General features: G+C 49.1%; 1 protein-coding gene across 1 annotated transcript; it reads left to right on the top strand.

Moving 5' to 3' along the window:
- Window positions 1-9,772, top strand: LOC147118644 (uncharacterized). Its single transcript, XM_085984526.1, has 2 exons — window positions 1-90; window positions 8,712-9,772. Exons 1-2 carry the CDS (start codon window positions 34-36, stop codon window positions 9,603-9,605), a joined length of 951 nt encoding a protein of 316 aa, XP_085840652.1. The 5' UTR covers window positions 1-33; the 3' UTR covers window positions 9,606-9,772.
- The last annotated feature ends 12,701 nt before the right edge of the window (window positions 9,773-22,473 follow it).

Genomic DNA, 22,473 nt, shown 5'->3' with positions numbered 1-22,473 from the left:
TGCGCAGGCGTGGGACCGGGCAGAGCTCTGAGCATGCGCAATGCGAGTATTGGCGATGGACTGACGCAGAAGACACGCTCCCGGAAGGCGGTAGGAAATTGTGGGCTCGGGGAGGAATTGGACCCGCGGCTGGGCTGGGAAGCTTCATAAACACCTGGTGTAGGCATCAGGCCCCGTGTTTGCCCCGCGGTGACAGGCCCGGCCGTCATCTTGGACAGGGCGGGATCACTGGCCGCCATCTTGGGCAGGGTGGATGATTCTGTGAAAACTAACAGAAGCAACAAAGAAATGATCTGATACAACAGCAAAATACTGCGGATACTGGAAATCTGAAATAACAACAGAAGATGCTGGAAACAGATTTTAAGCAGGTGCAGAGGCCGGGGGAGGGGGACAAGGAACAGTCTGTGCTAGGGTAGGAGGCAGGAGAGCTAAAATGTTGCAAATGAGGATGGCAAAAACATAAACAGCCTGAAAAATGGGGGCGGGGTTATGATCTGAAATTGTTGAACTCGATGTTGAGTTCGGCAGGCTGTGAAGTGCCTAATCGAAAGATGAGGTGCTGTTCCTCGAGCTTACGTTGAGCTTCATTGGAAGAGTGTAAGAGGCCGAGGACAGAGAGATCAGAGTGGGAGTGAAGTGAAGAATTAAAGTGACAGGCGACCGGAAGCTCGGGGTCATCCTTACGGACTGAACGGAGGTGTTCCACAAAGCGGTCGCCCAATCTGTGTTTGGTCTCCCCAATGTAGAGGAGACCGCATCATGAGCAGTGAATACAGTATATTAAATTGCAAGAAGTATAAGTAAATCACTGTTTCACTTGGAAGGGGTGTTTCGGGCCCTGGACAGTGGGAAGGGAGGAGGTAAAAGGGCAGGTGTTGCAACTCCTGCGTTTGCACGGGAAGGTGCCAGGGGAAGGTCTGTTGGGGGTGATTGAGGAGTGGACCTTAACATGGTCTATCTCCGACTCTTCCCTTCCTTGACTTCTGCGTCTCCATTTCTGGCGATAGGCTGTCGACAAACATCCACTACAAGCCCACTGACTCCCACAGCTACCTGCACTACACTTCCTCCCATCCCGCTTCCTGTAAGGACTCAATTCCATTCTCCCAGTTTCTCCACCGCATCTGTTATGACGATGCCACCTTCCATACCAGTGCTTCCGATATGTCTTCCTTTTTCCTCAACCGAGGATTCCCCTCTACTGTGGTTGACTCGGCCCTTGACCGTGTCTGTTCCATTTCCCGCACTTCTGCTCTCACCCGTTCCCCTCCCTCCCAGAACCACGATAGGGTTCCCCTTGTCCTCACCTTCCACCCCACCAGCCTCCACATTCAACGGATCATCCTCCGCCATTTCCGCCACCTCCAGCGTGATCCCACCACCAGACACATCTTCCCCTCACCTCCCCTTTCAGCACTCCGCGACACCCTGATCCACTCCTCAGTCACCCCCAACAGCTCTTCCCCTTTGCCCGGCACCTTCCCGTGCATCCTCCTCACAACTCACAATCCCACCTAGTTTCGTGTCGTCAGCAAACTTGGAAATATTACATTTGGTTCCCTCATCCAAATCATTGATATATATTGTGAATAGCTGGGGCCCAAGCACTGATCCCTGCGGTACCCCACTGGTCACCGCCTGCCACCCCGAAAAAGATCCATTTATTCCTACTCTCTGTTTCCTGTCTGTTAACCAATTTTCAATCCATGCCAGTATATTACCCCCAATCCCATGAGCTTTAATTTTGCACACTAACTTCTTATGTGGGACTTTATCAAAGGCCTTCTGAAAATCCAAATACTCTACATCCACTGATTCTCCCTTATCTATTCTACCAGTTACATCCTCAAAAAACTCCAGTAGGTTTGTCAAACACGATTTCCCTTTCATAAATCCATGTTGACTTTGTCTAATCCCGTTGATATTTTCTAAGTGTCCTGTTATCACATCCTTTATAATAGACTCTAGCATTTTCCCTACTACTGATGTTAGGCTAAACAGCCTGTAGTTCCTGGTTTTCTCTCTCCCTCTTTTTTAAATAGTGGGGTTACATTTGCCACCCTCCAATCTGCAGGAACTGTTCCATAATCTATAGAATTTTGGAAGATGACAGTTGGTAGCACTCTCGCCTCTGAGGCATAAGGTTGTCAGTTCAAGTCCCACTCCAGAGACTTGAGCACAAAAATCCAGGCTGACACTCCAGTGCAGTGCTGAGGCAGTGTCAGAGGTGGCGTCTTTCGGATGAGACATTAAACTGAGGCCCCGTCTGCTCTCTCAGGTGGATGTAAAAGATCCCATGGCACTATTTCGAGAAAGAAAGACTTGCATTTATATAGTGCCTTTCATGACCACCAGACGTCTTGAAGTGCTTTACAGCCAATGAGGTACTTTTGAGGTGTAGTCACTGTTGCAATGTGGGAAAGAGTGTAAGGGGTTTTCCTTCCTCGAGAGATGTCCCTGAGGTTTCTCTCTCTAGAGGCCTCTCTCTCTTGCACAGTAAAACCTTGAGTGGTTCGACCCACTCGCCCCTTAGATTCTATACTCTGGACTTAGGGGCAGGAACTACAATGTAGAGAAAACTCTTGTAGACCAAGTTTGATGAATCAAAATGAAATTTTATTGCAAATGGAAAAATATATCAAATCAAATGCAACGCAGATAAGAGTACGGTACATGGGAGGGAAAAACAAACACAAACAAATCATAACGACACAGTACTAACTAAAACAAATACAGGCATCTTACACTCTACAAAGATCATCATGAAATAAGGAAACACACGGAACATCGAGGGACAACAACTCGTGTTAATTGTACCCTTAAATCCACCCCCTTATTAAACCTATCTAGATCTGATTGTGAAGGGCCAGAAACATGCTCACCAATCCCACTAGGAAGTGCAAGGTTTTGAAAACGAGTCTGTGTTTGGTCCTTTCAGGCGTTTCGTCTCCACGTGGATCGTGGAGCCCCTGCGAGCTTAGATGGTAAAGAGACCTACATCAGAATGCTGTTCATAGACTACAGCTCAGCATTCAACACTATCGTCCCCAACAAGCTGGCCACCAAACTCCAAACTCTTGGCCTGAACACTTCCCTCTGCAACTGGACCCTGGACTTCCTAACAAACAGACCCCAGTCTGTCAAATTAGGTAACCACACCTCCCCCCCGCCCCCCCCCTCCCGACCCTGAACACGGGGGACCCACAAGGATGTGTGCTGAGCCCCCTCCTCTACTCCCTCTTCACCCACGACTGTGTGGCTGTTCATGGTTCCAACACCATCATCAAGTTTGCGGATGATACCACGGTAGTAGGCCAGATCACCAACAACGATGAGTCAGCCTACAGGAAGGAGGTCCAGCATCTCGTGAAGTGGTGCGCCGATAACAACCTGGCCCTGAACATCAAGAAAACCAAGGAAATCATTGTGGACTTCAGGAAGTCTAAAGGCGGAAGTCACACCCCCATCCACATCAATGGGGCTGTGGTGGAAAGGGTGGACAGCTTTAAGTTCCTCGGAGTCCACATCACGGAAGACCTCTCCTGGTCCCTCAACACCTCCTCTCTGGTGAAGAAGGCCCAGCAGCGCCTATATTTCCTAAGGAGGCTGAAGGGATGTAATCTGTCACCCCTGATCCTCTCTAACTTTTACCGCTGCACTATAGAGAGCATCCTGATAAACTGTATCACAGTATGGTATGGCAGCTGTAGCTACTATGACCGGAAAGCCCTGCAGCGGGTAGTCAAAACTGCCCAACGCATTACCGGCACCCGGCTACTGACCATAGAGCACATATACCAGAAACGCTGTTTACGGAGGTCACGGTCCATCATCAAAGACCCTACCCACCCCAGCCACAGTCTGTTCGCCCTCCTGCCATCTGGGAGACGCTACAGATGCATTCGCACCCGTACGACCAGATTTAGGAACAGCTTCTTTCCCAGGGCTGTCATCCTACTGAACTCCACAAATAAACTCTAAAGCCTGCACATCTGCCAATGCACTTTATTATGGTTATGCTTATGTTAATGTATTACAAGCCAAATGTATGTTGAATGTTTAAATGTCTTAATCTAAATGTACACTCTCGGGAGCCGCAAGCCTACATTTCGTTGTACTGCACTTGTGCACTAACAATGACAATAAAAGTTGATTTGATTTGACACCTCTCTCCTGAGGTGGGGGTCGGGGGCGGCTGGACACCAGCGGGCCTGGATGTCGGCGAGGTCGAGGATCGTCGGCTCGACCCTGGTCAGGGGAGCCTTGGGCTGGTGTGGCCCCTTCTACCTTCAGCTACGGCCCGGTGATGGTCGATGGTCTCCCAATAGTCTTCCCCGGGGCGGGACGCTGGTTTCGAGTGACTTTCTTTATACAGTCATAATTATCTTTCTCCTCCGACGGTGGAGAGGAGTCCGCTGATCTTTTCCCAAGCCAGCTCCTCTTCGCCCAGCTCAAAAGCTGGACCGGCTGCTGGGGCTGCAACGACTGTCTGACTAAACTGTCTTTTAGCTCGACTCTCATTGTGACTGTTCAAGCTTGTTGATTCAAGCTTCCTCCAGCGTCTTCTTCCAAGCTGTTGTCTGCCCAATCTACTGCCGTGTCGAGTCGTGTCCCACTGCCGTCTCAACTGCCGAAAAGTCTCTCCAGATATACCTTTCTTCCCGAGGCCTCACTTCCCGCCCAAAATCAGGTTAGTTTTTGTTTTAACTTTGGCGGGCTTTGAGCACAGCGGGGCAGTTATATTTAAAATCATTTTAAGCGGCTGGTAATAGGCCCATCTCTGGTTGGAAATGGCTTTCATTGTTTTTAATGTCCTGCTGATCTCATTACCGAGCCCTTGGTGTTGTCCTCATGAATATATATTGTCCTCTTTCGTCTGGGTCAACATTTAGATGGCCCCTGTCTCCAAGCCGACCTTGAGTGGATTTGCATCTAATCCATATGCATACCTGTGGGTCTGGTTTCGGTCTCTCCGAAACGGCTTCCAGAACTTACTAAGGGTTCAATCCACATTGCTGTCTGAGGTTGTGCAGGAACCATTTTAAAGTGTCCCAATGAGCTGATCACATGGTATGGTGGCCATTTTGTATGCCCCTTTATCTGGGCTTTTAAAACAGTCTTTAAAATCACGGCCTCTTCTGCCATTTAACCCTTATTAATATGAAATCCAATTTTGCGAATCCTACAAGAGCAGGGGAATTATCCCCGGTGTTCCAGCCAATGATTATCCCTCAATCAACATAACAAAAGGATAATAGCAAAATACTGCGGATGCTGGAAATCTGAAATAACAACAGAAAATGTTGGAAATACTCAGCAGGCCAGGCAGCATCCGTAGAGAGAGAAACAGAGTTAACAAAATGATAGATTATCTGGTCATTATCACATTGTTGTTTGTGGGAGCTTGCTGTGCGCTAATTGACTTCCGCATTTCCTACATTACAACAGTGACTACACTTCAAAAGTACTTCATTGGCTGTAAAGCACTTCAAGACGTCTGGTGGTCATGAAAGGCGCTATAGAAATGCACCAGGGACCGCTTCTGGCTGATGGTTGATTGACAGCCGAGAGTCCGCGCATGCACACGCGGGACGGCTGTTTGGGCCCAGTCCGGCACAGCGACCCCTCCCGGTCACCAAGGGTAATAACCGCGCATGCCCAGAGAAGACCAAACCACCTCCCCCACTCGGAGCTGCGCCTGTGCACTCTGATCCGGCGCTGGGCATTCCGGGGAAAGGCCTTGGTGTCGGTTACAGAGTCGCGATCGGTGACACAAAGTGAGTTTTCTCCGCTCCGATTGGGTGGAGAAGCGCGCAGGGTGGGGGGGAGGGGTGGATCTGGAAAGAATAAAGAGAAATAGAAAAGCCTGAGAGTCCTCGAGGCCCCGGACCGAGCGCAGTCAGTTGGACGGAGCACGTGATCTCCTCGGGGACACGTGACCCGGGCCCATGGCCTGATTGACGGGATCTTCCGACCAATAGGGAGCGAGCGGGACGGGGCTGAAGGAGCAAGCCAGCGGCGTGTCCTCCAACCAATCGGGGAGCCCGAGGGGCGGGACTAGCGCCGGCTGATTGTCTGATCCGCAGGGCAGCGAGTTTCTCCAGTCCCGTGTTCAGGGCCCGGGGCCAGGGGAGGCTGTGGGCCTTTCTTCCCCTTATTGGACACAGGGCTCTTTGTCTCACAACACACTGGCTCAGGTTTTAATAGAGACTTTTTAAATTCATTAATAAAAGTAGATAAACCCCGTGCTTCTGTGGAACAAACTTTCTAATATTTTACAGAATTATAGAATGGTTACAGCACAGAAGGAGGCCATTCGGCCCGTCGAGCCCGTGCCGGCTCTCTGCAAGATCACTTCAGCGAGTCCCACTCCCCGCCCTTTCCCCGTAACGCTGCAAATTTCTTTACTTCAGGTACTTATCCAATTCCCTTTTGAAAGCCGTGATTGAATCTGCCTCCACCACCCTTTCAGGCAGTGCATTCCAGATCCTAACCACTCGCTGTGTAAAAAAGTTTTTCCTCATGTCGCCTTTGGTTCTTCTGCCAATCACCTTAAATCTGTGTCCTCTGGTTCTCGACCCTTCCGCCAATGGGAACAGTTTCTCTCTATCTACTCTGTCTAGACCCCTCATGATTTTGAACACCTCCATCAAATCTCCTCTCAATCTTCTCTGCTCTAAGGAGAACCACCCCAGCTTCTCCAGTCTATCCACGTAACTGAAGTCCCTCATCCCTTATCACTGGAACCATTCTTGTAAATCTTTTCTGCACCCTCTCTAAGGCCTTGACATCCTTCATAAAGTGCGGTGCCCAGAATTGGACACAATACTCCAGTTGAGGCCGAGCCAGTGTTTTATAAAGGTTCATCATAACTTCCTTGCTTTTGGACTCTGCCTCTATTTATGAAGCCCAGGATCCCGTATGCTTTTTTAACCACTTTCTCAACCTGCCCTGCCACCTTCAACGATTTGTGCACACATACCCCCAGGTCTCTCTGTTCATGCACCCACTTTAGAATTGTACCCTTTAGTTTATATTACCTCTCCTCGTTCTTCCTACCAAAATGTATCACTTCGCACTTTTCTGCATTAAATTTTATCTGCCACGTGTCCGCCCATTCCACCAGCCTGTCTCTGTCTTCTTGAAGTCTATCACTATCCTACTCACTGTTCACAATACTTCCAAGTTTTGTGTCATCTGCAAATTTTGAAATTGTGTCCTGTACACCCAAGTCTAAGTCATTAATATATATCAAGTAAAGCTGTGGTCCTAGTACCGACACCTGGGGAACACCACTGTGTACCTTCCTCCAGTCCGAAAAACAACCGTTCACCACTACTCTCTGTTTTCTGTCACTTAGCCAATTTTGTATCCATGCTGCCACTGTCCCTTTTATTCCATGGGCTTCAACTTTGCTGGCAAGCCTATTATGTGGCACTTTGTCAAACGCCTTTTGGAAATCCATGTACACCACGTTAACCGCATTGCCCTCATCAACCCTCTCTGTTACCTCATCAAAAACCTCAATCAGAATCAGAGCGGCCGGGCCCGGCGGACGTGCGGCCAGGGCCCCGGCACCAGGAAACCCAGGGTGCAGCGCCTCCCCCATCCGAGCCGCCGCTTCCCGGTTTCTTCAGCCGTTTCCACCGAGTCTAACTCGAGACAAAGGACAGGAGCCAGGCTCCCAGAATGGCCCGCGGCCCCGGGGAGCATGCGTTCTGTCAGTGGAGAAATCAGCGCGTTGGATAGAGCGGTTTCTGGGGCACGGGGAATTGTGGGTGGCCACCATTAGTCAGCGGCTGTGGGGAAGAGTTCTATTGCAGGCTGACGGAAGGTAGGTCCCTGGCCGCCTGTGTAGGTCTTTTTGTTGCTTCAGTTTGAGCTGGATTGGAGATGGAGGAGAAGCTGCTGGGTTTAACACCCAGTACTTCTGAGCCCAGGAAGACCCAACAATTTCCAATGTGAGACTGTCAAGGGAGGTGGATTCTGGGGGAGATTAGGTTGCTAAGCAGACACTGTCCCTACAATGTAAAAGAGTATTGTTTTAGGAACAAGTATTTCTTTACAGGCTTTTAATCAAGTTTACATCTACAGATTTGTTTTAATCATTCTTGGGATGTGGGCGTCGCTCGCAAGAGCAGCAAATATGGCCAATCCCCAGTTGCCCATTGAGAAGGGGGCGGTGAGTCGCCTTCTTGAACTGCTGCAGTCCGTGTGGTGAAGGTACTCCCACAATATTGTTAGGTAAGGAGTTTGAGGATTTTGACCCAGCAACGATGAATATGTCTAAGTCAGGATGGTGTGTGACTTGGAGGGGAACTTGGAGATGATGGTGCTCCCATGCAACAGCTGCCCTTGTCCTTCTAGGTGGTGGAGGTTGCGCGTTTGGAAGGTTCCGTCAAAGTTCTGGTCGAGTTGCAGATGTATAAAGTTCCTCTCCTTCGCCCCCTCTCCCTCCCCCTCCCACCTCTCTCTCTCTCTCCTCCCATAGAGGCCAGAGTCGTGTGTAGGCCCAGACCAGGTGGCGGATTCCCTGCCCTGAAGGACATTAGTGAACCAGTTGGGTTTTTATGACAATCCGGCAGCTTTCATGGTCACTTTTTTCTAGTGCCGGCCCCACAAATGACCAGATTCATTGAGCTCAATTTCACAACCTGCTTCTTTAGTGGGTTCTCTCTCACGGTCCCTGTTTTAAATTAATTTTACAGGGCATTAGAAGAGGAGGATTTACAGACGGGAAGCTCAAACCAAACATCACGTCAAGATCTGACAGAGTCACTCGACTCATCGGATCTGAATATCATCGGCCTCTGATCATGGAAGCAAAAAGCACCGTTCACAGCGGGGAGAAACCGTACACGTGTTCTGTGTGTGGACGAGGCTTCAGCCAACCCTCTGGCCTATGGAGACACAAGCGCAGTCACACCGGGGAGAGGCCATTTACCTGCTCTGAGTGTGGGAAGGGATTCACTAATTCATCTTACCTACTGAGACACCAGCGAGTTCACACTGGGGAGAGGCCGTTCACCTGCCCTGTGTGTGGGAAGAGATTCACTAATTCATCTTACCTACTGAGACACCAGCGAGTTCACACTGGGGAGAGGCCGTTCACCTGCCCCGTGTGTGGGAAGGGATTCACGGAGTCATCCAACCTGCAGAATCATCAGCGAGTTCACACTGATGAGAGACCTTTTAACTGCTCGGACTGTGGGAAGTGCTTTAAAAGTTCCAAGGAACTGACATGCCATCAACGTGTTCACACTGACGAGAGACCGTTCAGATGCTTTCACTGCGGGACTGGGTTTAGGCAGTCATCTGACCTCACTGTACACCAGCACACTCACACTGGGGAGAGGCCGTTCACCTGCCCCATGTGTGGGAAGGGATTCACTCAGTCATCCAACCTGCTGAGACACCAGCGAGTTCACACTGACGAGAGACCATTCAGGTGCTCTCACTGTGGGATTGGGTTTAGGCAGTCATCTGACCTCACTGTACACCAGCGCACTCACACTGGGGAGAGGCCGTTCACCTGCTCCGTGTGTGGGAAGGGATTCGCTCGTTCATCCCACCTGCTGAGACACCAGCAAGTTCACAAGTGACGGCAGGGGTTGGATTCTGCTGTTATTGCTGCTGTTAATCACATCCAGGACTGAACCGTGTTCATTCTGACAGTTGGGGTTTGTTTCTGCTGATGTTAATAACCCCAATAATTGGGCTGAAGTTTAATATTCTGAATAGATGTCAAATAAACCAGCTTTGCTTTAAACACATTGTTGTAGATTTTCTTCTTTCCCACCTGAGTGTTTAGCAGCACCTGGCTGGAGCTCAAAAAGGACAATCTGGGGGAGGATCGTACGGCGGGAACAGAACGTCAGCCTGGACACAGTCCTTCAGGGCCACACTGAGAGGGGCAAACGGCACTTTGGTCTTTCTCGTCTCTCTTCACTGACAGCAAAGGCTCCGTGTGGGTTAATATCGAGGCGTGTGAGAAACGTGTCCCAGCCGCTCTCTGCCATGGTTCAGAGCTCCTAGGTACGGAACAGAAGGCTCCTTTTGGAATGTACCCAGTGCTTTTTTTTTAATGGCCTTATTAACGTGTGTCGCTACTTTTAGTGATTTGTGTATCTGTATCCCTGGATCCCTCTGCTCCTCCAGCCCATTTAGACTCTTAGGGGGAAAATTCGGTGACGCCTCCTTTGGGTCGCTAACGTCGCCGGGGCTAATTTTAGTCCCCTGAAAAAGTTAGCGCCCCTGCGCATTAATTTCAGTGGTAGCGCCCCAGGCAGGAGGCGGGGTGCTACTGGAAGCGCTCCCCTCCCTCTTAAGGCGCTACCAGTGAATTTTGCGGCGCTCCGTGCAACAACGCCATGCCCGTCAGCACATAGCACTGCATCATAGCAGATCTCCCTCCCTGATTAAAGGGGAGGGGCCTAGCGCTGCACACACCGGGGCCCTGCTGGACCACCGGGGAGCGGGGTGTCAGAACAAGAGGAGCGCTGGGCTGAGCGATCGCAGCCGACACCCCGAAGAAGGGGGCAGGTGCTGGCAGTCGGCCAAAATAAAAAGTTGCCGCCCGACAGCTGCCCTTTAAGTGGCATTGCCACGGCTGCAAGAACGACCCCTGACCCTGTCGGACATATCGTCTGGTGATAGGTCAGGGGTCGCAACCCAAGGTTGCAGCCGGGGTGCTGCGCATGGCGATGACGTCATTGCCGGCGGTGCAGTGCCACGGGGCACTACCGCCGCCGCTAACCTCCCGCTGAATATCGCGGGAGGCACAAAGCAACCCAATTTCACCCCCTTGTCCAAGTAGTATGTGGCCTCCTTATTCTTCCCACCAAAACACACCACCTCACACTGATCTATAGTGAAATTCATTTGCCAATTACACGCCCATTCTGAAATTTATTATTGTCTTCTTGCATTTTGTCTTCCTCAGTATTAACTCTACCTCCCAATTTGGTGTCATTGACAAACTTTGAAATTGTTCTTCTGATTCCCGAGTCCAAATTGTTTATGAACAACAGTGATCCCAGCACCGATCCCTGTGGAACACCACTTCCCATCTTTTGCCAGTCTGAGTAGTTACTCCCAACCCCTACTCTCTGTTTTCTGTTTTGTGACCAGCTTGTTACCCATAAACAGTCTGTAAGATTGACAAGATGACCAAGGTCAGGCCGTGTGAAGTGAAGGGCCAGGCAGCAGAATGGATGGAAAGCTGGCTACAAAACAGAAATCAGAGGGTTGGAGTTAAGAGAAGTTTGTTGTGATCTTTCCATCTATTCTGCTGCCTGGCCCTTGACTCCACACGGCCTGATCGTGGTCATCTTGTAGACCATACATACTGCAGACACAGTGCACCAGTGGTGGAGGGGGTGGATATTGAGTCCTGTGGCAGGGGCGCTGATGAAGTGGATTTCTCTGTCCGTGAGTTTTGAGGCATCGCTAGTGGTTTTTTTCACCTCTTTCCTGCTTTTAAAATAAAAATCTTATTGCCAATTTATTAAAGCCTCTTGGGTAGGCCACAATAAAAAATGGGGCCTCGTAAGTTTCTGTCAGAATGACAGGCCTGAACTCAAGTTAGAAAACATTTAGTAATTAAACCAGACTGGGCGGGGCCCGAGGTGCGAGTTAGTAACGGAAAATTGGTGGCCAGCGTACTTCACACCAGGGCTGAGGACCAATTGGCCCAGAAATTTGGGTCGGAGGCTTCCCGCGGGTGCAAGCCTCCTACCTGCACTTACCTAGCGCGCCGGCCGTTGAGCTGTGGGCCCACGTGGAATTCCGATCTTGGGCCGGCGCGCAGTGCCTGCGTATCCCAGGGGCGCAGTTAGTTCGAAGCGTCCCCTGGGATCACGTGGGCCATGGAGAGCCAATGGTAGCAGGGAATCTGTATTCATAGGTTTGACAGGAAGGCATGTCAAATCTATGAATTAGAGATCGGCCCCAAAACATTACTAAAACTTCAAATAATTTTTTTTTTAAATCACATTTTAAAAATAACTATAAATTACATAAAATAACTTTTAAACAATAATTAAAATTTTTGAAAAAATTAATTACAGTTTCTAACGGGGCTAAAAACAAACTTACCTTTCTTTAAAGTATTTAAAAATAATAAACCTGTGGAAAAATGTTTTAATTTAACTTAATTCACCACTTACCTTGTTAAAAGCAGGCCTTGCAACTGCTTTTTAAAAGCGTAGCTGTTGGAGACTTACCCTCCCGGAGAAACCTGTAAAAAAAAAAAAAAAAAAAAACTGGAAGTTCCAGGCGTACGCGCTGCCTCTCCGGCGCACGCGTTTGACCTGTGAACCCCTTCCTTTAAGGGAATGGAAGTTCCAGTTTCCCGCGCATGCGCAGTGCATGCACGAAACCGGCACTTTCGTTGGGCCTACGCGTGAGTACCCAGCACGTACTCACCCATGAGGACCCGAATTTTTGGGCCTTAGTATTTAAACCAGACTGGGCGGGGCCTGAGGTGCGAGTTAGTAACGGAACATTGGCGGCCAGTGTACTTCACACCAGGGCTGAGGACCCGGGGACTTGGGTTTCTGGATCATTTATTGATTAATTTTGTTTATTGCCCAATCTCAATCAGACGGGCGGGTCATCTTGCTGTCCGGCGGAGGCGAGGTTCCCCAATGGAGGGCTCACTACGTGGGGGTCCTTCCCTGCACCATTGGGGATCTGGGGTGGAGACTGTTACAAGGAGCTGTCGTGTGCAAAAATTTCTAAGCTCCTTTCCGGACTCCAAGGCCAGATGTGATGTTTGCAGCCTAGAGGAGTCCATGGGCCGTGTATACATTCAGTGTGAGAGGTTGCAGCCCCTGTATAGTTACCTGAAGGGGCTGCTCCTCAACTCTTGGTTACACTTTAGCCCCACGCTCCTAATCTTTGCCCGCCCGGTGCGGAGGGGGGTGGGTAAGTCGGAGGATCTTCTCCTGGACCTGCTCTTGGGCCTGGCGAAAACAACAATTTGTAGGTCCAGGATGGGCGGGGCCCATGGGGGGTCACTCTGGCTGCCTGCCTCTCTCCCGCGGTCTTGTCCCTGCCCGGGTGGCCCTGGAAAGGGAGCAGGCGGTGTCCACCGGTTCACTTGATACCTTCCTCGACCGGTGGGCACCTCGGGTTAAAGAGACGATAATTGATCCTCACAATCACATTGTGATGTAATTATTAATTGTGTGTGTGTCACAAATACATTTCTTCTATTTTGATACTGTTGAGGAGAATTTCAGTATTAAGGACTTTGCAAAGACTGTCGGGATACTTGACATTAAAACTGGTTAACAAAGGGGCCCCTGAGCTCGCACGTAGGCTGGGGTGAGATAATGCCAGCTGCAGTTTTATTATTGAACGATTGTGGTCACCTTGTAACGACGAACAGTCTGGAACCATTGTTACTTCTGCTTATCTCGTCTGCGGTCAGAGGTTTTAACCTATGGCCATCGCTTGTTTAAGAATATGTAACCGTTTGCTTAAGAATAGGTATGTCACAAGGGATCGCTGTGATTATGTAATCAACTGTCTAAAACTGTCGAAGTTGTTTTGACTCCTGTATAAAGGTAGGAGATTTGAGCGTACAAAACGAGAAGTTCGGCGATTGCACACCGGGTGCACAGCAGCTTCTCCCAGAGCTCTGCAATAAAGCATTCTTTTACTTTGCCATTCACTCGTAGTCGGAGTTTTATTAACTCAGAAAGCTTCTGTTGGGTATCGCCCAAATTAGCTACAACAATACAAAAGCTCTACTAGACATGTTAAACTACTAGTTATTTAATCAGGGCTGCAGCTGCTGAAAGGTTGACTGTACTGAGCTTTGTGGCCAGAGCTGGCAGACATGTTGTTCTGAAGTCTGATGTCTCACACCTGAAGACTCTGTTTATGTCGTGTTGTAATGACCTTTTTCTGTTGCCTGGTGTCAGAAATAGAAATCAAAGGGAGATGATGCCCCACTCTGTTAATCAACTCTTTGACACATTTCCATGTATTTCCATTTCTTAATTTACAAAGATCACAACTCCATTAGTGAACAATGGATTGCCAGGCTGCCACTTTTTAGTGAAGTTTGAAAGGATTCGCTGTGAAGCGACACCTGCCCATCTGTCTGTGTGTCACTGTGTTTGGATTGTGTTAGACAACAGTCCTAATATCTCGCCTACATACATTACAATTTTTGAAATGTTAGATTGTACTTGGAAGAAGTTGAGTTTGAATCTGACAATTCTGAAATTGGGAGCTGTTAATGATTTCTGTTTTTCACATAACTCTATAGTGATGTGATCAGTCAAAGCAAATTAAAAGATGCTGCTATTTACTGAACACAACTGAATAATTCTACAAGGATGCTATCACAGTCTTCCTCAGTATTAACTACACCCCCCAATTTAGTGTCATCTGCAAATTTTGAAATTGTACTTCTGATTCCCAAGTCCAAATCATTCATGTAAATGGTGAACAACAGTGGTCCCAGCACCGATCCCCGTGGAACACCACTTCCCACCTTCCACCCATCTGAGTAAATACCTTCAACTCATCCCGTTACTATAACTGGATTTGTCTCCATTCCCGTACCGAGGGGATTGCTGTACCAGACGGGAGGGGCAACATTTGGGGACTCTCGATTCTCCACCAATTCCCATTCCCCTTCTTTCTGGTGGATAATGGAGGTGCCACTGTGTGTAATGTGCAAGTCAGTAAGAATTGTCAGCGAGGATTAATCTGCACTTTCTAAATGGAGATGTTAATCAGCGGAACCTTTCAGACACTGAATTATACCAAAGACTAAAATAGGATTGAAGTAAAATGTATAATTTTATTGTGAACTAACTTCTGACGAGAGTCCCTGAATTAAGCGGAAGGATCGCAGACAGCGGTTCTTAAAGGGACACTGCAGTCCTGAGAACACAATCAGCTATATATCCAGAATATTAAACTCCAGCCCAGTTATAGGGGTTATTAACATCAGCAGAAACAAACCCCAACTGTCAGAATAAACATGGTTCAGTCCTGGATGTGATTAACACCAGGAAAAGCAGCAGAATCCAACCTCTGCAGTCATTTGTGAACTCGCTGGTATCTCAGCAGGTGGGATGACTGAGTGACTCCCTTCTCGCACACGGGGCAGGTGAACAGCCTCACCCCAGTGTGAATTTGCTGGTGTGTCAGCGGGTTGGATGAATGAGTGAATCCCTTCCCCCACACAGAACAAGTGAATGGCCTTTCCCCAGTGTGAACTCGCTGGTGTTTCAGCAGCTGGGTTGAATTCGTAAATCCATTTCCACACATGGAGCAGATGAACGGCCTCTCCCCAGTGTGAACTCGCTGGTGTGTCAGTAGAGTGGTTGACTGACTGAATCCCTTCGCACACATGGAGCAGGTGAACGGCCTCTCCCCAGTGTGAACTCACTGGTGTGCAATGAGGTTGGATGAACACCTGAACCTCTTGCCACAGTGGGAGCAACTAAACGGTCTCTCATCAGTGTGAACTCTCTGGTATGACTGGAGTGAAACCAAGGAGCAACAGTAAATAATAAATAATCGCACCGGCGGACACTGAAAAAGTGACATCATAATCAACACACATCAGTGCAAATTAACATAAGTTAATTGGTAAGTGCATCGATATACATTTGTGTGTTTAGTCTCTTTAATGGTTACTGTTGAGCTTGACTTAGTAAGGATTTATTAGTGCAAATAAGTCTAAAGGAAAACGATGTAAGTGACCACTTACATTGTGACACCAAATCCTATAAATGGAAATCAGAGAGCCTCAGTATGGAGAGTGGTCATGGTGGTGAAAACTGCTCTAGTGAGGGCGAAAGGCGGGTAATAGATGAAGATATGACGGTGGAATCAGATGGTGACAGGTTATTTTCAGAAGCCCATTTCAGGCAGGCTGATGATTGGATGTAACCAGCCCAACACCTGGATCCGCCTGTTCTTGTCCCCAATTCCCAAAGTCTAATGTCCCTGATAGAAACATAGAAACATAGAAGATAGGAGCAGGAGTAGGCCATTCGGCCCCTCGAGCCTGCTCCGCCATTCAATGAGATCATGGCTGATCATCCAAATTCAGTACCCTGTCTCTGCTTTCTACCCATATCCCTTGATCCCTTTAGCCTTAAGAAATATATCTAACACCTTCTTGAATATATTTAAGATCCCCTCTCATTCTTCTAAACTCCAGCGAATATAAGCCTAATCGACCCAATCTCTCCTCATACATCATTCCTGCCATCCCAGGTATCAGTCTGGTCAATCTTCGCTGCACTCTCTCCATGGCAAGAACATCCTTCCTCAGATAAGGTGACCAAAACTGCACACAATACTCAAGGTGTGGTCTCACCAAGGCCGTGTACAACTGCAGCAAGACATCCTTGCTCCTGTGCTCGAATCCTCTCGCTATGAAGGCCAACATATGATTTGCCTTCTTAACCGCCTGCTGCACCTGCATGCTTACCTTCAGCGACTGGTGCACTAGGACACCCAGGTCTCGTTGCACTTCCCCTTTTCCCAATCTATTGCCATTCAGATAATAATCTGTCTTCCTGTTTTTGCCACTGAAGTGGATAACCTCGCATTTATCCACATTGTCATGCATTTGCCATGCATCTGCCCAATCACCCAACCTGTCCAAATCATACTGGAGTTTCTCTGCATCCTCCTCACAGCACACACGCCCACCCAGGTTTGTGTCATCTGCAAACTTGGAGATATTACATCTAGTTTCCTTGTCTAGATCATTTATATATATATTGTGAATAGCTGGGGTACTAGCACCGATCCCTGCGGTACCCCACTAGTCACTGCCTACCACTTAGAAAAAGATCCATTTATTCCAACTCTTTGCTTCCTGTCTGCCAACCAGTTCTCTATCCAAGACAGTACCTTACGCCCAATCATATGTGCTTTAACTTTGCACGCTAATCTCTTATGCGGGACCTTATTGAAAGCCTTCTGGAAGTCCAAATACACCACATTCACTGGTTCTCCCTTATCTATTCTACCAGTTACATCCTCAAAAAATTCCAGTAGATTAGTCAAGCATGATTTACCTTTTGTAAATCCATGTTGACTTTGTCCAATCCTGTCACTGTTTTCCAAGTGCTCTGCTGTTACATCTTTTATAATGGACTCTAGCATTTTCTCCACTACTGATGTCAGGCTTACCGGTCTATAATTCCCCATTTTCTCTCTACCACCTTTTTTAATAGTGGGGTTACATTAGCTATCCTCCCATCCATGGGAACTGCTCCAGAGTCTATAGAATTTTGGAAGATGACCAGCAATGCATCTACTATTTCTGGGGCCACTTCCTTAAGTACCCTAGGATGTAGATTATCAGGCCCTGGGGATTTATTGGCCTTCAATCCCGTCAATTTCCCTACAAATACTGATTTCATTCAGTTCCTCCCTCTCATTAGACCCTATGTTCCCCAACATCTCTGTGAGTTTATTTGTGTGCTCCTTTGTGAAGACAGAACCAAAGTATGTATTTAATTGGTCTGCCATTTCTTTGTTCCCCATTATAAATCCCCCTGATTCTGACTGCAAGGGACCTACGCTTGACTTCACCAATCTTTTTCTCTTCACATATCTATAGAAGCTTTTACAGTCAGTTTTTATGTTCCCTGCAAGTTTACTCTCATACTCTATTATCCCCCTCTTAATTAATCCCTTTGTCCTCCTTTGCTGAATCCTAAACTGCATCCAATCCTCAGGTTTGCTGCTTTTTCTGGCCAATTTATATGTCCTCTCCTTGGATCTTATGCTATCCCTAATTTCCCTTGTTAGCCACGGTTGAGTCACCTTTTTTGTTTTATTTTTATGCCAAACAGGGATGAACGAATTCTGTAGTTCATCCATGCGATCTTTAAATGTTTGCCATTGCCTGTCCACCGTCAACCCTTTGAGTAACATTCACTATTTATACAGAATATTAATCTCCAGCGCAGATGCAGGGGTTATTAAGATCAGCAGAAACAAACCATAACTACTAGAATGAACATGGTTCAGTCCTCAATCCGATCACAGTAAATCATGTTCCATTCACTAATCTGGTCTTTCAATTGGGGGGGGGTTTACCCAGCATTCCCTGCAGTGGACCACGTGCCGCACCCAGACTACTGGAGCCCAGCGCGCAGGCGCAGAAACATGCACAGTGTGTTACTGGAGAGGAACTGAAGCCGGGAGCGCGAGGATGCAGCGGGTAAGAGTCGCGATGGAGGGGAGTAATGGACCGTTAGGTGGGTGGAGAGGCTTCATAAACAACTCCTGCAGGAGGCAAGCCCCGAAAATCCTGTGTTTGCAGTTGCAGGGATTTCTTCCCCTTACAGGCTCAGGTTAACGGCAGCCATATTTGTAAAGGAGGGCAGAAAGTTTCAGTGCGACGCCATTTTATTTAGTGTGTAACAGTGCATGCGAGGCCATCTTAGTGCAGGATCATAGAGTGGGCGGGGCGGGGCTTCGGTGTCTGCTTCCAACCGGGTCCCAGTGCCCGGGAGTGACAATCAATATCTCAGTTATTGTATTCTCACTCTCCACACAGGGGAGTTCTCACCATCTCTCCTGAAAGTGCTGATAAGTGCCAAGCTCAGAGTTTATATACCATAGAATTGTAAGAGCAGAGCCCCAGAGGTTGTGGGTTCAAGTCCCACTCCAGGGATTTAGGCGCAAAAATCTAGGCTGACACTCCAGTGCAGTACTGAGAGAGTGCTGCACTGTCAGAGGTGCCCTTTATCGAATGAGACGTTAAACCGAGGTGGACATAAAAGATCCCATTGCACTATTTTGAAGGAGTTATCCCTGGTGTTCTGGCCAATATTTATCCCTCAATCAACACCACTAAAAAAAAACATTATCTGGTCATTATCACTTTGCTGTTTGTGGGAGCTTGCTGTGCGCAAGTGGACAGTGGAAGCATTCTTTCTGTATCCACTCTATCAAAATTTTTCATAATTTTAAAGACCTCTATTCGGTCACCCCTCAGCCTTTTTTCAAGAAAAAAGAGACCCAGCCTGTTCATCCTTTCCTGATATGTATACCCTCGCATTTCTGGTATCATCCTTGTAAATCTTCTCTGCACCCTCTCCAGTGCCTCTATATCCTTTTTATAATATGGCGACCAGAACTGTATTCCAAGTGTTGTCTAACCAAGATTTGATACAGGTTTAGCATAACTTCCCTACTTATGAATTCTATCCCTCTAGAAATAAACCCCAGTGCTTGGTTAACTTTTTTATGGCCTTGCTAACCTGTGGTGCAACTTTTAGTGATCTATATATTTGTACTCCGAGATCCCTTTGTTCCTCTACCCCACGTAGGCTTGCACCCTCCAAGTGATGTGACCTCCTTATTCTTCCTACCAAAATATAATTCCTAACATTTATCTGTGTTGAATTTCTTTTGCCAAGTATATGCTCATTCTGCAAGTTTATTAATTTCCTCCTGTAACTTGTTGCAGGCCTCCTCAGTATTGACTATTTCCCCGCCCCCCCCCCCCCCCCCCCGTTAACTATCTGCCAGTCCTCTGGCACTATACCTTTCTCTGATGAATTACTAAATATGTGTAGTAATGCCTCTGGTATCTCTTCCCTAGATTCTTTTAAAATACGTGAATGCTGGGGTTTTATCCTCTGAGTTTGATTCGTTTATTTAATATATTCCCTTCTTTATTTTAAATGCACTTCTCTCATTACTAATCTCATCATCCAATGTCATGTCCACCTGTTCTATCTCCCTGGTAAATACTGAAGTAAAATAATTATTTAATATTTCTGCCATCTTTCCATCGTTATCTGTGGTATTATCCTGACTGTCCCTTAGTGGCCCTATTCCCATCCCAACTTTCCTTTTTTTAAATTGATGTGCCTATAAAATATTTTACTATTTTGTTTTATGTTCCTTGATAATTTAATTTCATAGTTCCTCTTTGCCTCCCAAATTGTTCTGTTTGACTTCTCTCCTAATTTCTTTGTATTCTCCCTTATCATGCACTCCCCTGCTGTCCATGTACTTAGTGTATACCTCTTTCCTGACCCTCAATTGTTCCCTTATGGCTTTATTCATCCATGGAGTCTCATTAGTGTTTAGTTTGTTCTTTCCTTTTAGTGGAATATATTGTTCCTGCACTCTGTTGAACACCATTTTAAATGTTTCCCATTGCTGTTCTACATCGTTGTTTGCCAATATTGTTGTCTTTTTTTTCAAGTTCTATTCTCAGCCCCTCAAAATCAGCTTTTCTCCAATCTATTAATCTGGTTATCATCATACATATGTCCTTCTCAATTATCATCTTAAAGCATCTTATATTATGGTCACTACTGCCTATATGATCTTGCCACAGAACTCTCAACTCTCATGATTTTTTCCTAGTGGCGAGATTGGTCCGCTGAAATGTCACTCGTTGTCGCAACTCAGATCTTCTAAACCTCTAGACCAATCAGAGTGTGGCATTCATTTGTCAGGGAGACACCCTCCTGTGATTGGCTGCTGCTTGGACATGTGGGGTAGGTTTCATCATATAAGGAGGCAATTGTTTCAGCCAATAGTGACTGGTGAGGAGAGGCCGAGAGCGGAGCGGGTGAAGAGGGTGAGGAGAGGCCGAGAGTGGAGCGGGTGAAGAGGGTGAGGAGAGGCCGAGAGCGGAGCGGGTGAAGAGGGTGAGGAGAGGCCGAGAGTGGAGCGGGTGAAGAGGGTGAGGAGAGGCCGAGCGTGAAACGGGTGAAGAGGGTGAGGAGAGGCCGGGAGCGGAGTGGGTGAAGAGGGTGAGGAGAGGCCGGGAGCGGAGCGGGTGAAGAGAGTGAGGAGAGGCCGAGAGCGGGTGAAGAGGGTGAGGAGAGGCCGAGAGTGGAGCGGGTGAAGAGGGCGAGGAGAGGCCGAGAGCGGGTGAAGAGAGTGAGGAGAGGCCGAGAGCGGGTGAAGAGAGTGAGGAGAGGCCGAGAGCGGGTGAAGAGAGTGAGGAGAGGCCGAGAGTGGAGCGTGTGAAGAGGGTGAGGAGAGGCCGAGAGTGGAGCGGGTGAAGAGGGTGAGGAGAGGCTGAGAGCGGAGCGGGTGAAAAGGGCGAGGAGAGGCCGAGAGCGGAGCGGGTGAAGAGGGCGAGGAAAGGCCGAGAGCGGAGTGGGTGAAGAGGGTGAGGAGAGGCCGAGAGCGGAGCGGGTGAAGAGGGTGAGGAGAGGCCGAGAGCGGGTGAAGAGGGGCCGAGAGCGGGTGAAGAGGGTGAGGAGAGGCCGAGAGCGGGTGAAGAGGGTGAGGAAAGGCTGAGAGCGGAGCGGCTGAAGAGGGTGAGGAGAGGCCGAGAGCAGAGCGGGTGAAGAGGGTGAGGAGAGGCCGAGAGCGGAGCGGCTGAAGAGGGTGAGGAGAGGCCGAGAGCAGAGCGGGTGAAGAGGGTGAGGAGAGGCCGAGAGCGGAGCGGCTGAAGAGGGCGAGGAGAGGCCGAGAGCGGAGCGGGTGAAGAGAGCGAGGAGAGGCCGAGAGCGGAGCGGGTGAAGAGAGCGAGGAGAGGCCGAGAGCGGAGCGGGTGAAGAGGGTGAGGAGAGGCCGAGAGTGGGTGAAGAGGGTGAGCAGAGGCCGAGAGTTGGTGAAGAGGGTGACGAAAGGCCGAGAGCGGAGCGGGTGAAGAGACTGAGGAGAGGCCGAGAGCAGAGCGGGTGAAGAGGGCGTGGAGAGGCCAAGAGTGGAGCGGGTGAAAAGGGTGAGGAGAGGCCGAGAGCGGGTGAAGAGGGTGAGGAGCGGGTGAAGAGGGTGAAGAGATGCAGAGAGCGGAGCGGGTGAAGAGAGCGAGGAGAGGCTGAGAGCGAAGCGGCTGAAGAAGGCGAGGAGTGGGTGAAGAGGGTGAGGAGAGACCGAGAGCGGAGCGGGTGAAGAGGGTGAGGAGAGGCCGAGAGCGGAGCGGGTGAAGAGGGTGAGGAGAGGCCGAGAGCGGAGTGGGTGAAGAGGGTGAGGAGAGGCCGAGAGCGGAGCGGTTGAAGAGGGTGAGGAGAGGCCGAGAGAGGAGCGGGTGAGGAGGGTGAGGAGAGGCCGAGAGCGGAGCGGGTGAAGAGGGCGAGGAGAGGCCGAGAGAGGAGCAGGTGAAGAGGGTGAGGAGAGGCCGAGAGCAGAGCGGGTGAAGAGGGAGAGGCCGAGAGCGGAGCGGCTGAAGAGGGCGAGGAGAGGCTGAGAGCGGAGTGGGTGAAGAGAGGCCGAGAGCAGGTGAAGAGGGTGAGGAGAGGCCGAGAGCGGAGCGGGTGAAGAGGGTGAGGAGAGGCCGAGGGCGGAGCGGGTGAAGAGGATGAGGAGAGGCCGAGAGCGGAGCGCGTGAAGAGGGTGAGGAGAGGCTGAGAGCGGAGTGGGTGAAGAGGGTGAGGAGAGGCCGAGAGTGGAGCGGGTGAAGAGGGTGAAGTGAGGCCGAGAGCGGAGCGGGTGAGGAGAGGCCGAGAGCGGAGCGGGTGACGAGGGTGAAGTGAGGCCGAGAGCGGAGCGGGT

Source organism: Somniosus microcephalus, chromosome 4 (assembly GCF_052327205.1).
Source record: "Somniosus microcephalus isolate GS21.2 chromosome 4, FLI_Smic_1.0, whole genome shotgun sequence".
Lineage (NCBI taxonomy): Eukaryota > Metazoa > Chordata > Chondrichthyes > Squaliformes > Somniosidae > Somniosus > Somniosus microcephalus.
This window is presented reverse-complemented; position numbering and strand designations above follow the sequence as displayed.

Bases quoted from the DNA above. Each gene is read 5' to 3' on its own strand.
- LOC147118644 (XM_085984526.1), top strand. From the start codon at position 34: ATGCGCAATGCGAGTATTGGCGATGGACTGACGCAGAAGACACGCTCC. The intron at 91-8,711 runs GTAGGAAATTGT...TTAATTTTACAG, and splicing joins AGACACGCTCCCGGAAGGCG to GGCATTAGAAGAGGAGGATT.